This window comes from Nerophis lumbriciformis, linkage group LG32 (genome assembly GCF_033978685.3).
Source record: "Nerophis lumbriciformis linkage group LG32, RoL_Nlum_v2.1, whole genome shotgun sequence".
Lineage (NCBI taxonomy): Eukaryota > Metazoa > Chordata > Actinopteri > Syngnathiformes > Syngnathidae > Nerophis > Nerophis lumbriciformis.
In genome coordinates this window covers 3,973,706-3,988,345 of record NC_084579.2, presented here as the reverse complement: position 1 = coordinate 3,988,345, position 14,640 = coordinate 3,973,706, and the positions used below count along the sequence as shown (strand labels likewise).

The 14,640-nt window shown below is 41.1% G+C and overlaps 1 protein-coding gene across 4 annotated transcripts in view; it reads right to left on the bottom strand.

Annotated features, from left to right (window-relative positions):
• rasgrf2a (Ras protein-specific guanine nucleotide-releasing factor 2a) overlaps positions 1-10,004 on the bottom strand; it is a 55,117-nt gene extending 45,113 nt beyond the window's left edge. For all 4 annotated transcript variants that reach the window (XR_012049261.1, XM_061927352.2, XM_061927353.2 and 1 more), the window contains exon 1: positions 9,723-10,004. Coding sequence is in view for 3 of the 4 variants with exons in the window: in XM_061927352.2 (XP_061783336.1) it covers positions 9,723-10,004 (282 nt within the window). In the remaining variant the exon portion in view is untranslated. The remainder of the gene's footprint in view (positions 1-9,722) is intronic.
• Positions 10,005-14,640: the final 4,636 nt, after the last annotated feature.

Below are 14,640 nucleotides of genomic sequence, written 5' to 3'. Positions count from 1 at the left end.
AAAAATTAAAAAAAATTAAAAAAAATTAAAAAATAAAAAATAAAATTTAAAAAAATTTAAAAAAAAATTAAAAATTTAAAAAATTTTAACAAAATTTAAAAATTAAAAAAAAAAATTTAAGTTAAAACATGATTTTCAAGGTAAAAAATTATTTTCAAGGTAAAAAAAAAGTTTCAAGGTAAAATTTTTTTTTCAAGGTAAAAAATGATTTTCAAGGTACAAAAAAAATTTCCAGGTACAATTTTTTTTTCAAGGTAAAATTTTTTTTTCAAGGTAAAAAATGATTTTCAAGGTACAAAAAAATTTTCAAGGTAAAATTTTTTTTTCAAGGTAAAATTTTGTTTTCAAGGTAAAACATGATTTTCAAGGTACAAAAAAATTTTCAAGGTAAAATTTTTTTTTCAAGGTAAAAATTGTTTTTCAAGGTAAAATATTTTTTTCAAGGTAAAAAATGATTTTCAAGGTACAAAAAAATTTTCAAGGTAAAATTTTTTTTTCAAGGTAAAAAATGATTTTCAAGGTACAAAAAAATTTTCAAGGCAAAATTTTTTTTTCAAGGTAAAAAAATGATTTTTTCAAGGTAAAAAATTATTTTCAAGGTACAAAAAAATTTTCAAGGTAACATTTTTTTTTCAAGGTACAATTTTTTTATCAAGGTAAAAAATGATTTTCAAGGTACAAAAAAATTTTCAAGGTAAAATTTTTTTTTCAAGGTAAAAAAAATTTTTCAAGGTAAAAAATGATTTTCAAGGTACAAAAAAATTTTCAAGGTAAAATTTTTTTTTCAAGGTAAAAATTTTTTTTCAAGGTAAAAAATGATTTTCAAGGTACAAAAAAATTTTCAAGGTAACATTTTTTTTTCAAGGTAAAAAATGATTTTCAATTTTTTTAAATTTTAAAAAAATGTTTTTAAATTTTTTTATTTTTTGAATTTTTTTTAATTTGTAAAATTTTTTAAACTTTTTTTAAATTTTTTTAATTTTTTAAAACAATTTCAAACAATTTTAAATGTTTTTAATTTTTTTCAACAATTTTAACAATTAACATTTTTTTTAGGGTTAGGGTTAGGGTTAGGGTTAGGGTTAAGATTAGGGTTAGGGTTAGGGTTAGGGTTAGGGTTAGAGTTAGGGTTAAGATTAGGGTTAGGGTAAGGGTAAAAAAAAATTTAAAAAGTTAAAAAAAGTTTTTAAAAAGTTAAAAAAAGTTAAAAAAAAGTTAAAAAAAAGTTTTAAAAAAGTTAAAAAAAAGTTTTAAAAAAAGTTAAAAAAGTTAAAAAAAAAGTTACAAAAAGTAAAAAAACAAAAACAAAAAAAAACAAAAAAAATGTTTTAAGTTAAAACATGATTTTCAAGGTAAAAAATGATTTTCAAGGTACAAAAACATTTTCAAGGTACACACCTGATTTCCTCTATCACATTCACTTCCTGTATCACACCTGACTTCTTGTATCACACCTGACTTCCTGTACTACACCTGACTTCCTGTATTACACAATCACTTCCAGTACCACACCTGACTTCCTATATCACTCCTGACTTCCTGTATCACACAATCACTTCCTGTACCACACCTGACTTCCTGTAACACAATCACTTCCTGTACCACACCTGACTTCCTATATCACTCCTGACTTCCTGTACCACAATCACTTCCTGTATCACACCTGACTTCCTGTATCACACCTGACTTCCTGTACCACACCTGACTTCCTGTACCACACCTGACTTCCTGTATCACACCTGACTTCCTGTATCACAATTACTTCCTGTATCACACCTGACTTCCTGTACCACATTCACTTCCTGTATCACACCTGACTTCCTGTACCACACCTGACTTCCTGTATCACACCTGACTTCCTGTATCACACCTGACTTCCTGTACCACATTCACTTCCTGTATCACACCTGACTTCCTGTACCACACATTACTTCCTGTATCACACCTGACTTCCTGTATCACCCTTGACTTCCTGTACCACACATTACTTCCTGTACCACACATTACTTCCTGTATCACACATTACTTCCTGTACCACACATTACTTCCTGTATCACACATTACTTCCTGTACCACACATTACTTCCTGTACCACACATTACTTTCTGTATCACACATTACTTCCTGTATCACACCTGACTTCCTGTACCACACATTACTTCCTGTATCACACCTGACTTCCTGTACCACACATTACTTCCTGTATCACACCTGACTTCCTGTACCACACATTACTTCCTGTACCACATTCACTTCCTGTATCACACCTGACTTCCTGTATCACACCTGACTTCCTGTACCACATTCACGTCATGTATCACACCTGACTTCCTGTACCACAACTGACTTCCTGTATCACACCTGACTTCCTGTATCACACCTGACTTCCTGTACCACATTCACTTCTGGTATCACACCTGACTTCCTGTATCACAGCTGACTTCCTGTATCACACCTGGCTTCCTGTATCACACCTGACTTCCTGTACCACACATTGCTTCCTGTATCACACATTACTTCCTGTATCACACCTGACTTCCTGTACCACACATTACTTCCTGTACCACATTCACTTCCTGTATCACACCTGACTTCCTGTACCACATTCACGTCATGTATCACACCTGACTTCCTGTATCACAACTGACTTCCTGTATCACACCTGACTTCCTGTATCACAGCTGACTTCCTGTATCACACCTGTCTTCCTGTATCACACCTGACTTCCTGTATCACACCTGACTTCCTGTATCACACCTGACTTCCTGTACCACATTCACGTCATGTATCACACCTGACTTCCTGTACCACAACTGACTTCCTGTATCACACCTGACTTCCTGTATCACACCTGACTTCCTGTACCACATTCACTTCTGGTATCACACCTGACTTCCTGTATCACAGCTGACTTCCTGTATCACACCTGGCTTCCTGTATCACACCTGACTTCCTGTACCACACATTGCTTCCTGTATCACACATTACTTCCTGTATCACACCTGACTTCCTGTACCACACATTACTTCCTGTACCACATTCACTTCCTGTATCACACCTGACTTCCTGTACCACATTCACGTCATGTATCACACCTGACTTCCTGTATCACAACTGACTTCCTGTATCACACCTGACTTCCTGTATCACAGCTGACTTCCTGTATCACACCTGTCTTCCTGTATCACACCTGACTTCCTGTATCACACCTGACTTCCTGTACCACACATTGCTTCCTGTATCACACATTACTTCCTGTATCACACCTGACTTCCTGTACCACACATTGCTTCCTGTATCACACATTACTTCCTGTATCACACCTGACTTCCTGTACCACACATTACTTCCTGTACCACATTCACTTCCTGTATCACACCTGACTTCCTGTATCACACCTGACTTCCTGTATCACAGCTGACTTCCTGTATCACACCTGACTTCCTGTATCACACCTGACTTCCTGTACCACATTCACTTCTGGTATCACACCTGACTTCCTGTATCACACCTGACTTCCTGTACCACACATTACTTCCTGTATCACACCTGACTTCCTGTACCACACATTACTTCCTGTACCACATTCACTTCCTGTATCACACCTGACTTCCTGTATCACACCTGACTTCCTGTATCACACCTGACTTCCTGTACCACATTCACTTCTGGTATCACACCTGACTTCCTGTACCACACATTACTTCCTGTACCACACATTATTTCCTGTACCACACATTACTTCCTGTACCACACATTACTTCCTGTACAACACATTCCTTCCTGTATCACACATTCCTTCCTGTATCACACCTGACTTCCTGTATCACACCTGACTTCCTGTATCACACCTGACTTCCTGTATCACAGCTGACTTCCTGTATCACACCTGACTTCCTGTACCACATTCACGTCATGTATCACACCTGACTTCCTGTACCACAACTGACTTCCTGTATCACACCTGACTTCCTGTATCACACCTGACTTCCTGTACCACATTCACTTCTGGTATCACACCTGACTTCCTGTATCACAGCTGACTTCCTGTATCACACCTGGCTTCCTGTATCACACCTGACTTCCTGTACCACACATTGCTTCCTGTATCACACATTACTTCCTGTATCACACCTGACTTCCTGTACCACACATTACTTCCTGTACCACATTCACTTCCTGTATCACACCTGACTTCCTGTACCACATTCACGTCATGTATCACACCTGACTTCCTGTATCACAACTGACTTCCTGTATCACACCTGACTTCCTGTATCACAGCTGACTTCCTGTATCACACCTGTCTTCCTGTATCACACCTGACTTCCTGTATCACACCTGACTTCCTGTATCACACCTGACTTCCTGTACCACAACTGACTTCCTGTATCACACCTGGCTTCCTGTATCACACCTGACTTCCTGTACCACACATTGCTTCCTGTATCACACATTACTTCCTGTATCACACCTGACTTCCTGTACCACACATTACTTCCTGTACCACATTCACTTCCTGTATCACACCTGACTTCCTGTACCACATTCACGTCATGTATCACACCTGACTTCCTGTATCACCACTGACTTCCTGTATCACACCTGACTTCCTGTATCACAGCTGACTTCCTGTATCACACCTGTCTTCCTGTATCACACCTGACTTCCTGTATCACACCTGACTTCCTGTACCACACATTGCTTCCTGTATCACACATTACTTCCTGTATCACACCTGACTTCCTGTACCACACATTGCTTCCTGTATCACACATTACTTCCTGTATCACACCTGACTTCCTGTACCACACATTACTTCCTGTACCACATTCACTTCCTGTATCACACCTGACTTCCTGTATCACACCTGACTTCCTGTATCACACCTGACTTCCTGTATCACACCTGACTTCCTGTACCACATTCACTTCTGGTATCACACCTGACTTCCTGTATCACACCTGACTTCCTGTACCACACATTACTTCCTGTATCACACCTGACTTCCTGTACCACACATTACTTCCTGTACCACATTCACTTCCTGTATCACACCTGACTTCCTGTATCACACCTGACTTCCTGTATCACACCTGACTTCCTGTACCACATTCACTTCTGGTATCACACCTGACTTCCTGTACCACACATTACTTCCTGTACCACACATTATTTCCTGTACCACACATTACTTCCTGTACCACACATTACTTCCTGTACAACACATTCCTTCCTGTATCACACATTCCTTCCTGTATCACACCTGACTTCCTGTATCACACCTGACTTCCTGTATCACACCTGACTTCCTGTATCACAGCTGACTTCCTGTATCACACCTGACTTCCTGTATCACACCTGACTTCCTGTACCACATTCACTTCTGGTATCACACCTGACTTCCTGTATCACACCTGACTTCCTGTATCACACCTGACTTCCTGTACCACACATTACTTCCTGTATCACACCTGACTTCCTGTACCACACATTACTTCCTGTACCACATTCACTTCCTGTATCACACCTGACTTCCTGTATCACACCTGACTTCCTGTATCACACCTGACTTCCTGTACCACATTCACTTCTGGTATCACACCTGACTTCCTGTATCACACCTGACTTCCTGTACCACATTCACTTCTGGTATCACACCTGACTTCCTGTATCACACCTGACTTCCTGTACCACACATTACTTCCTGTATCACACCTGACTTCCTGTACCACACATTACTTCCTGTACCACATTCACTTCCTGTATCACACCTGACTTCCTGTATCACACCTGACTTCCTGTGTCACACCTGACTTCCTGTATCACAGCTGACTTCCTGTATCACACCTGACTTCCTGTATCACACCTGACTTCCTGTACCACATTCACTTCTGGTATCACACCTGACTTCCTGTATCACACCTGACTTCCTGTACCACACATTACTTCCTGTACCACACATTACTTCCTGTATCACACCTGACTTCCTGTACCACACATTACTTCCTGTACCACATTCACTTCCTGTATCACACCTGACTTCCTGTATCACACCTGACTTCCTGTATCACACCTGACTTCCTGTACCACATTCACTTCTGGTATCACATCTGACTTCCTGTACCACACATTACTTCCTGTACCACACATTACTTCCTGTACCACACATTCCTTCCTGTATCACACATTCCTTCCTGTATCACACCTGACTTCCTGTACCACACATTATTTCCTGTACCACACATTACTTCCTGCATCACACCTGCCTTCCTGTACCACATGCATTTCCTGTATCACACCTGACTTCCTGTACCACACATTACTTCCTGTATCACACCTGACTTCCTGTACCACACATTACTTCCTGTATCACACATTACTTCCTGTATCACACCTGACTTCCTGTACCACACATTACTTCCTGTACCACATTCACTTCTGGTATCCCACCTGACTTCCTGTACCACATTCCCTTCCTGTATCACACCTGACTTCCTGTATCACACCTGATTTCCTGTATCACACCTGACTTCCTGTACCACACATTACTTCCTGTATCACACATTATTTCCTGTATCACACCTGACTTCCTGTACGACACATTACTTCCTGTACCACATTCACTTCCTGTATCACACCTGACTTCCTGTATCACACCTGAATTCCTTTACCACATTCACTTCTGGTATCCCACCTGACTTCCTGTACCACATTCCCTTCCTGTATCACACCTGACTTCCTGTATCACACCTGACTTCCTGTACCACATTCCCTTCCTGTATCACACCTGACTTCCTTTACCACATTCACTTCTGGTATCCCACCTGACTTCCTGTACCACACCTGACACACCTGACTTCCTGTATCACACCTGACTTCCTGTACCACATTCTCTTCCTGTATCACACCTGACTTCCTGTACCACATTCCCTTCCTGTATCACACCTGACTTCCTGTATCACACCTGACTTCCTGTACCACATTCTCTTCCTGTATCACACCTGACTTCCTGTACCACATTCCCTTCCTGTATCACACCTGACTTCCTGTATCACACCTGATTTTCTGTATCACATTCACTTCCTGTATCACACCTGACTTCCTGTATCACGCCTGACTTCCTGTATCACACCTGACTTCCTGTATCACACCTGACTTCCTGTATCACATTCACTTCTGGTATCACACCTGACTTCCTGTACCACACATTACTTCCTGTACCACACATTACTTCCTGTACAACACATTCCTTCCTGTATCACACATTCCTTCCTGTATCACACCTGACTTCCTGTACCACACATTATTTCCTGTACCACACATTACTTCCTGCATCACACCTGCCTTCCTGTACCACATGCATTTCCTGTATCACACCTGACTTCCTGTACCACACATTACTTCCTGTATCACACCTGACTTCCTGTACCACACATTACTTCCTGTATCACACATTACTTCCTGTATCACACCTGACTTCCTGTACCACACATTACTTCCTGTACCACATTCACTTCTGGTATCCCACCTGACTTCCTGTACCACATTCCCTTCCTGTATCACACCTGACTTCCTGTATCACACCTGATTTCCTGTATCACACCTGACTTCCTGTACCACACCTGACTTCCTGTACCACACATTACTTCCTGTATCACACATTATTTCCTGTATCACACCTGACTTCCTGTACGACACATTACTTCCTGTACCACATTCACTTCCTGTATCACACCTGACTTCCTGTATCACACCTGAATTCCTTTACCACATTCACTTCTGGTATCCCACCTGACTTCCTGTACCACACCTGACTTCCTGTACCACATTCCCTTCCTGTATCACACCTGACTTCCTGTATCACAACTGACTTCCTGTACCACATTCCCTTCCTGTATCACACCTGACTTCCTGTATCACACCTGACTTCCTTTACCACATTCACTTCTGGTATCCCACCTGACTTCCTGTACCACACCTGACACACCTGACTTCCTGTATCACACCTGACTTCCTGTACCACATTCTTTTCCTGTATCACACCTGACTTCCTGTACCACATCCCCTTCCTGTATCACACCTGACTTCCTGTATCACACCTGATTTCCTGTATCACATTCACTTCCTGTATCACACCTGACTTCCTGTATCACGCCTGACTTCCTGTACTACACCTGACTTCCTGTATTACACAATCACTTCCAGTACCACACCTGACTTCCTATATCACTCCTGACTTCCTGTATCACACAATCACTTCCTGTATCACACCTGACTTCCTGTAACACAATCACTTCCTGTACCACACCTGACTTCCTATATCACTCCTGACTTCCTGTACCACAATCACTTCCTGTACCACACCTGACTTCCTGTAACACAATCACTTCCTGTACCACACCTGACTTCCTATATCACTCCTGACTTCCTGCACCACAGTCACTTCCTGCATCGCACCTGACTTCACACAATCACTTCCTGTATCACAGCTGACTTCCTGATGGACATGATTGAAGGTGCAAGAGTGCTAACAGCGGTTGTTGTCGTGCTCACGCCGCCGTGTCCAAACGCGTTAGGATCCACGAAGGCCGCGTGTTCGATTCCCCGCAGCACCTGATCGTGTCAGTCACATGACTTCTTGTGACAGCTTCTCAGACGCTCGCAGCGAAGTGACAACCATGTTGACAAAGTGGCAACACGCATACGCCTATCTCAGCTACAATCGGGCGGAAGGCGGGGTACACCCTGGACAAGTCGCCACCTCATCACAGGGCCAACACAGATAGACAGACAACATTCACACACTAGGGACCATTTAGTGTTGCCAATCAACCTATCCCCAGGTGCATGTCTTTGGAGGTGGGAGGGGCCTATCCCCAGGTGCATGTCTTTGGAGGTGGGAGGGGCCTATCCCCAGGTGCATGTCTTTGGAGGTGGGAGGGGCCTATCCCCAGGTGCATGTCTTTGGAGGTGGGAGGAAGCCGGAGTACCCGGAGGGAACCCACGCAGTCACGGGGAGAACATGCAAACTCCACACAGAAAGATCCCGACTCACGACTACTCAGGACCTTCATATTGTGAGGCAGACGCACTAACCCCTCTACCACCGTGCTGCCCTATAGCAAATGTCCAACTTTGCAACACTTTGCAACACTTTCAGGCATGTTGTGTGCATGACGACAGTCAAATAATCAGGAGACACTTGCTAGCGTGTGCCAGCATCAGACCAGCAGGAGGCTTAAAGGCTTGTTCGTGTGTGTGTGTGTGTGTGTGTGTGTGTGTGTGTGTGTGTGGTGCTTACATAACCAACAAGGCTTGTACAGCTCCTTTGCTGCGCTAATGCGGCTTCCCTGGCAGCCGGCTGGATTTAAGCTGGAGGACAACAATGACACACACACACACACACACACACGCGCACATACGCACACACACACAGTGTGTACAGGCCACGCCCCTTTTCTAAGCTGAGGTCTGGAAACAAGTCACATGACACTAATGAGTCTGTAACAACAACAACAACAACTTGGGAGCGGCTCCATACGGACACCACAAACAGGAAGTGAACGTTAGAAGAGCTTCCGGTCCTCTGGGAGGTCAGAGGTCACTACTTTAGTCTCTAAGTAGTGCTTTCGCGTCAACTACAACGTGACGTCACTTCCTTTCCACGCCCCTGTATAAAGTCCCAAACATAAACAGCGGATGACGTCACGGGGACCCACCTGCTGCTTGTCGGGAGTTTCTCTGCTGCTCAGTGACGTCACCTTGGTGGCGGGGGCGCGCTCGCACGTGCAGCCCTCCAGCAGGTACATGCCCGAGGGTCGCGCGCTCTGCTCGCCCTCGAAGTAGAAGAGAACGTTCTGGTAGAGCGCGAAGAACTTGTCGGTCCAGCGGCTGTTCTCCGCGCTCTTCTTGCTCAGGAAGCCGCGCTTGGCGCCCTCCTTCCGCGCCACCAGCGACAGGTGGAGCGCGTGGCCCTCGTTGTAGCGCACGCTCTTCTGCATGTCCACGGGGATGCGTCCCGGCGCGGGCTCCTGCGCGCGTCACAGCGCGCGCGCTCCGGCTAGGCTATAGGGGCAGAGGCGCGCCGCGGTGACGGCGCGTCATGGCTCCGTTCGCGGGTAAACTAATCCGGGGTTTTTGGCGCGGGACAGAAAGTTTCCCGCGTCGCTGCGTGGGCATCACGCTCGCGCGCGAAGCGAACTTGGGTCTTCCCTAAAACGGAGGGCGATGAGGATGAGGATGAGGATGAGGATGACACAAAGACGCCAATGATGTTCGCGGACTGGCGGCGGCGTGGAGCGCTAATCGGCTTTCAAGTCCACTTAAAGGCACAGCAGCACGCGTGGGCGCGTGCCAAGGAGGAGGAGGAGGACAGGTGAGGACGGGCGCGCAATCAAAGGCGGGCTGCGGTATCATGGTCCACCCATCCATCCATTTTCTACCGTTTGTCCTTCTCGGAGGCGGAGCCTATCCCAACTGTTTTATTTCAGACTCTTTGTATGCAGCTTCTTTTGTTTCTTTATTACATACTTGCCAACCCTCCCGAATTTTCCGGGAGACTCCCGAAATTCAGCGCCTCTCCCAAAAAAGGCGCTGAATATATTCTCCCGAAAATCTCCCGGTTTTCAGCCGGAGCTGGAAGCCACGCCCCCTCCAGCTCCATGCGGACCTGAGTGAGGACAGCCTTTTTTCACGACGGGAGGACAACAGGGTGACAAGAACTAAATCATCCAGACTAGAGATAAATTGTATTATTATGTTTATTTTACCTAAAAATAAATATATTTATTAATTAAAAACAAAACAAAAAACTAAATACATTTGTACTATATTTTGCTAAAAACATCAAAATTAATTGTATTTTTATTTGTATTTTTTCGTGACTCCTTATTACATCCAGCCATAGAATTATACATTTAAATGAACGTATTTCAAATAATTGATTTTAAATGATCATAATAATTCATTTAAAATGACCATATTTAATTATTAAAATAATTGCTTGTTTATCAACAACTTTAGCATTTTATTCATTACATTTTGAAGCTCTCAGAAGCCAAGTTATGTTATATTCCTTAATATTTATTTATGCAAGTTTGAAGTATCAATCATCTAAACACAGTTTTGTTTACATATTTTCAGGATGTAGATATCTATATATCTATATATCTATATATATATATATAATATGTATGAAATACTTGACTTGGTGACTAGCTGTCAATATACTCCTCCCCTCTTAACCACGCCCCCAACCACGCCCCCACGCCCGAAATCGGAGGTCTCAAGCTTTATTACAAAAACTTTTTTTTGACACTGAATTTTTAGCATTCAAAATGTGTAAAATGAATGTTTTTTGCATCAAATTATGCTGACAATGTTTATAAAATGCATCCATCCATCCATCCATCTTCTTCCGCTTATCCGAGGTCGGGTCGCGGGGGCAGCAGCCTAAGCAGGGAAGCCCAGACTTCCCTCTCCCCAGCCACTTGGTCCAGCTCCTCCCGTGGGATCCCGAGGCGTTCCCAGGCCAGCCGGGAGACATAGTCTTCCCAACGTGTCCTGGGTCTTCCCCGTGGCCTCCTGCCAGTCCAGCCATCCATCCATCCATTTACTACCGTTTGTCCTTTTCGGTGGCGGAGCCTATCCCAGCCATCAAACTGTTTTATTTCAGACTATTTGTATGCAGCTTCTTTTGTTTCTTTATTACAAAAACTTTTTTTTGACACTGAATTTTTGTAATTTTTTTAGTGTTCAAAATTTGTAAAATGAATGTTGTTTTTTTTACATCAAATTATGCTGACAATGTTTATAAAATCAGTTTGTCAAAAGTGTAAAAGTGTGTCGCTTTTTTTGACGCAACAAATATTTCTGCACTGATTTTTTTTGACACTGAATTTTTGTAATTTTTTAGTGTTCAAAATTTGTAAAATTAATGGGGGTTTTTTTTACATCAAATTATGCTGACAATGTTTATAAAATCAGTTTGTCAAAAGTGTAAAAGTGTGTCGCTTTTTTTGACGCAACAAATATTTCTGCACTGATTTTTTTTTACACTGAATTTTTGTAATTTTTTAGTGTTCAAAATTTGTAAAATTAATGTTTTTTTGTTTTTTTTACATCAAATTATGCTGAAAATGTTTATAAAATCAGTTTGTCAAAATGTGTAAAAGTGTGTCGCTTTTTTTGACGCAACAAATATTTCTGCACTGATTTTTTTTTACACTGAATTTTTGTAATTTTTTAGTGTTCAAAATTTGTAAAATGAATGGTTGTTTTTTTTACATCAAATTATGCTGACAATGTTTATAAAATCAGTTTGTCAAAATGTGTAAAAGTGTGTCGCTTTTTTTGACGCAACAAATATTTCTGCACTGATTTTTTTTTTACGCAATTTTTTCTCATACACTTTTATTTCCATAAACTGTATGTAACATCAATTGATGTAAAAAAAAAAAAATATGTAAACGTAAATGATCCAATGGAATGATCAAACTAAATTCAACTAAAATTATACGATTTGGTCAACATAATTTGATGTACAAAAATTCAAACAATTCGATAAATTGAGTGTTGAAAAAGTTTTGTTAATAAAGACACACTTTATGGTAACCGACACATTCATGCGTCTTTATTACGAAAGCTTTTTTTTTTTAAATAATTTCATTTATTTACCGGAAGAGGGCAGAAAGTAGGGTTGTAGTTCACTTTTACGACACTGGAGGGGGCTTTGAACGCATCGTTGCATCAGCATTCTCTGAAGGTTATGTGAACATCATACTTGCCAACCCTCCCAGATTTTCCGGGAGACTCCCGAAATACAGCGCCTCTCCCGAAAATTTCCCGAAATTCAGGCGGAGCTGGAGGCCACGCCCCCTCCAGCTCCATGCGGACCCGAGTGACGTGTTGACAGCCTGTTCACACGTCCGCTTTCTCACAATTTAAACAGCTAATGATGGAGGGCGAGTTCTTGGTTTCTTATGTGGGTTTATTGTTGGGCAGTTTCATTAACGTCCTCCCAGCGCGGTAACAACACACAACAACAGCAGTCAAGTTTTCGTCTACCGTAAAGCAGTTCGTCTGTCGTAAACAGCAATGTTGTGACACTTTTAAACAGGACAATACTGCCATCTACTGTACATGCATATGTGACCCACCCATAATGTGTCACATTTTTGTGTTGATTTATTTATTTTATTTTGTGGTTTGAATTCGGTTTTGGAGCTGTCATTACACATTTATCAGTATTCACATTGGTCAGTAGGGGACAGTAGGGCGTTTGTTCCCAATTGAATGCTATCACCTGCAGACCGGAAGTGTCTTGTCATTCTGATGAGCGCGACCAGTCTGTGAACAATTGAAACGTCCTGTGTGCTTTTTCCTCCTGTATAACAGGTTAGTTTTGGTGAATCAACTCACTGAATAATATCCATGTGATCTTTATAAGTTTAAGTACACATTCTGATGGTGGAGCCTAACTCTAAAGTGTTTGTGAGTTGTAGTTTGTATTTGTGAATGAATCCAGTGCACAGCTGCAGTAATCAATACAAAATGGCGACGTGAGTGCGCAATGTTTATATAGGAACTTCTGATCCTAATTCAGACTCCCAAATTAGAGCTCCCGTTTTCTTATTGATTTTATAATGTATATTTGTATAATGTGTGTGTTCTGAAATAGTGACAGAGAATAGAACAAGGATGGACAATTCAACCCTTAACTCAACAATGAGTAGACGAGTGTTATGTGTGTGTATATGTGTAAATAAATGAACACTGAAATTCAAGTATTTCTTTTATTTATTTATATATATATATATATATATATATATATATATGTAATAATATATATATATATATATATATATATGTATGTGTGGGGAAAAAAATCACAAGACTATTTCATCTCTACAGGCCTGTTTCATGAGGGGGGTACCCTCAATCGTCAGGAGAGGGTACCCCCCTCATGAAACAGGCCTGTAGAGATGAAATAGTCTTGTGATTTTTTTTCCCCACACATACATATATTGCGCTCTACTACGGTATCGAGCACTATTTTTTGGATAACCTTATTAAGACATATATATATATATATATATATATATATATATATATATATATATATATATATATATACCGGTATATATATATATATACCGGTATATATATATATATATATATATATATATATATATATATATATATATATATATATAGCTAGAATTCACTGAAAGTCACGTCTTCAACTCAAACTACAAATCTTACTTGGACAATCTCTCATTTCTCCTACACTCACCTGAACGCATCATTGCTGTCCTGAAGTGATTGCTAATCCAAATTAAAGCAGTCATAGTCGTCACTACAATGATTTGATTTAGGAAAAAAAAATCAGTTCACCAAATTTAAACACAAAAAAATCCGATACATAAATTCAGTGTCAAAAAGTTTCCATAATAAAGACACTAATTAATATGGAGGTTAATTTGGGTCTTTTTTTACAAAAGCTTTTTTAATGCAGAAAAATTCAGTGCAGAAACTTTTGTTGAAGCAACCAATATTTATGCACAGTTTTAATTTATTTATTTACACATAATTTACACTACATTTTATAACAGTGTTTTAACTGCATTTTAACCAATT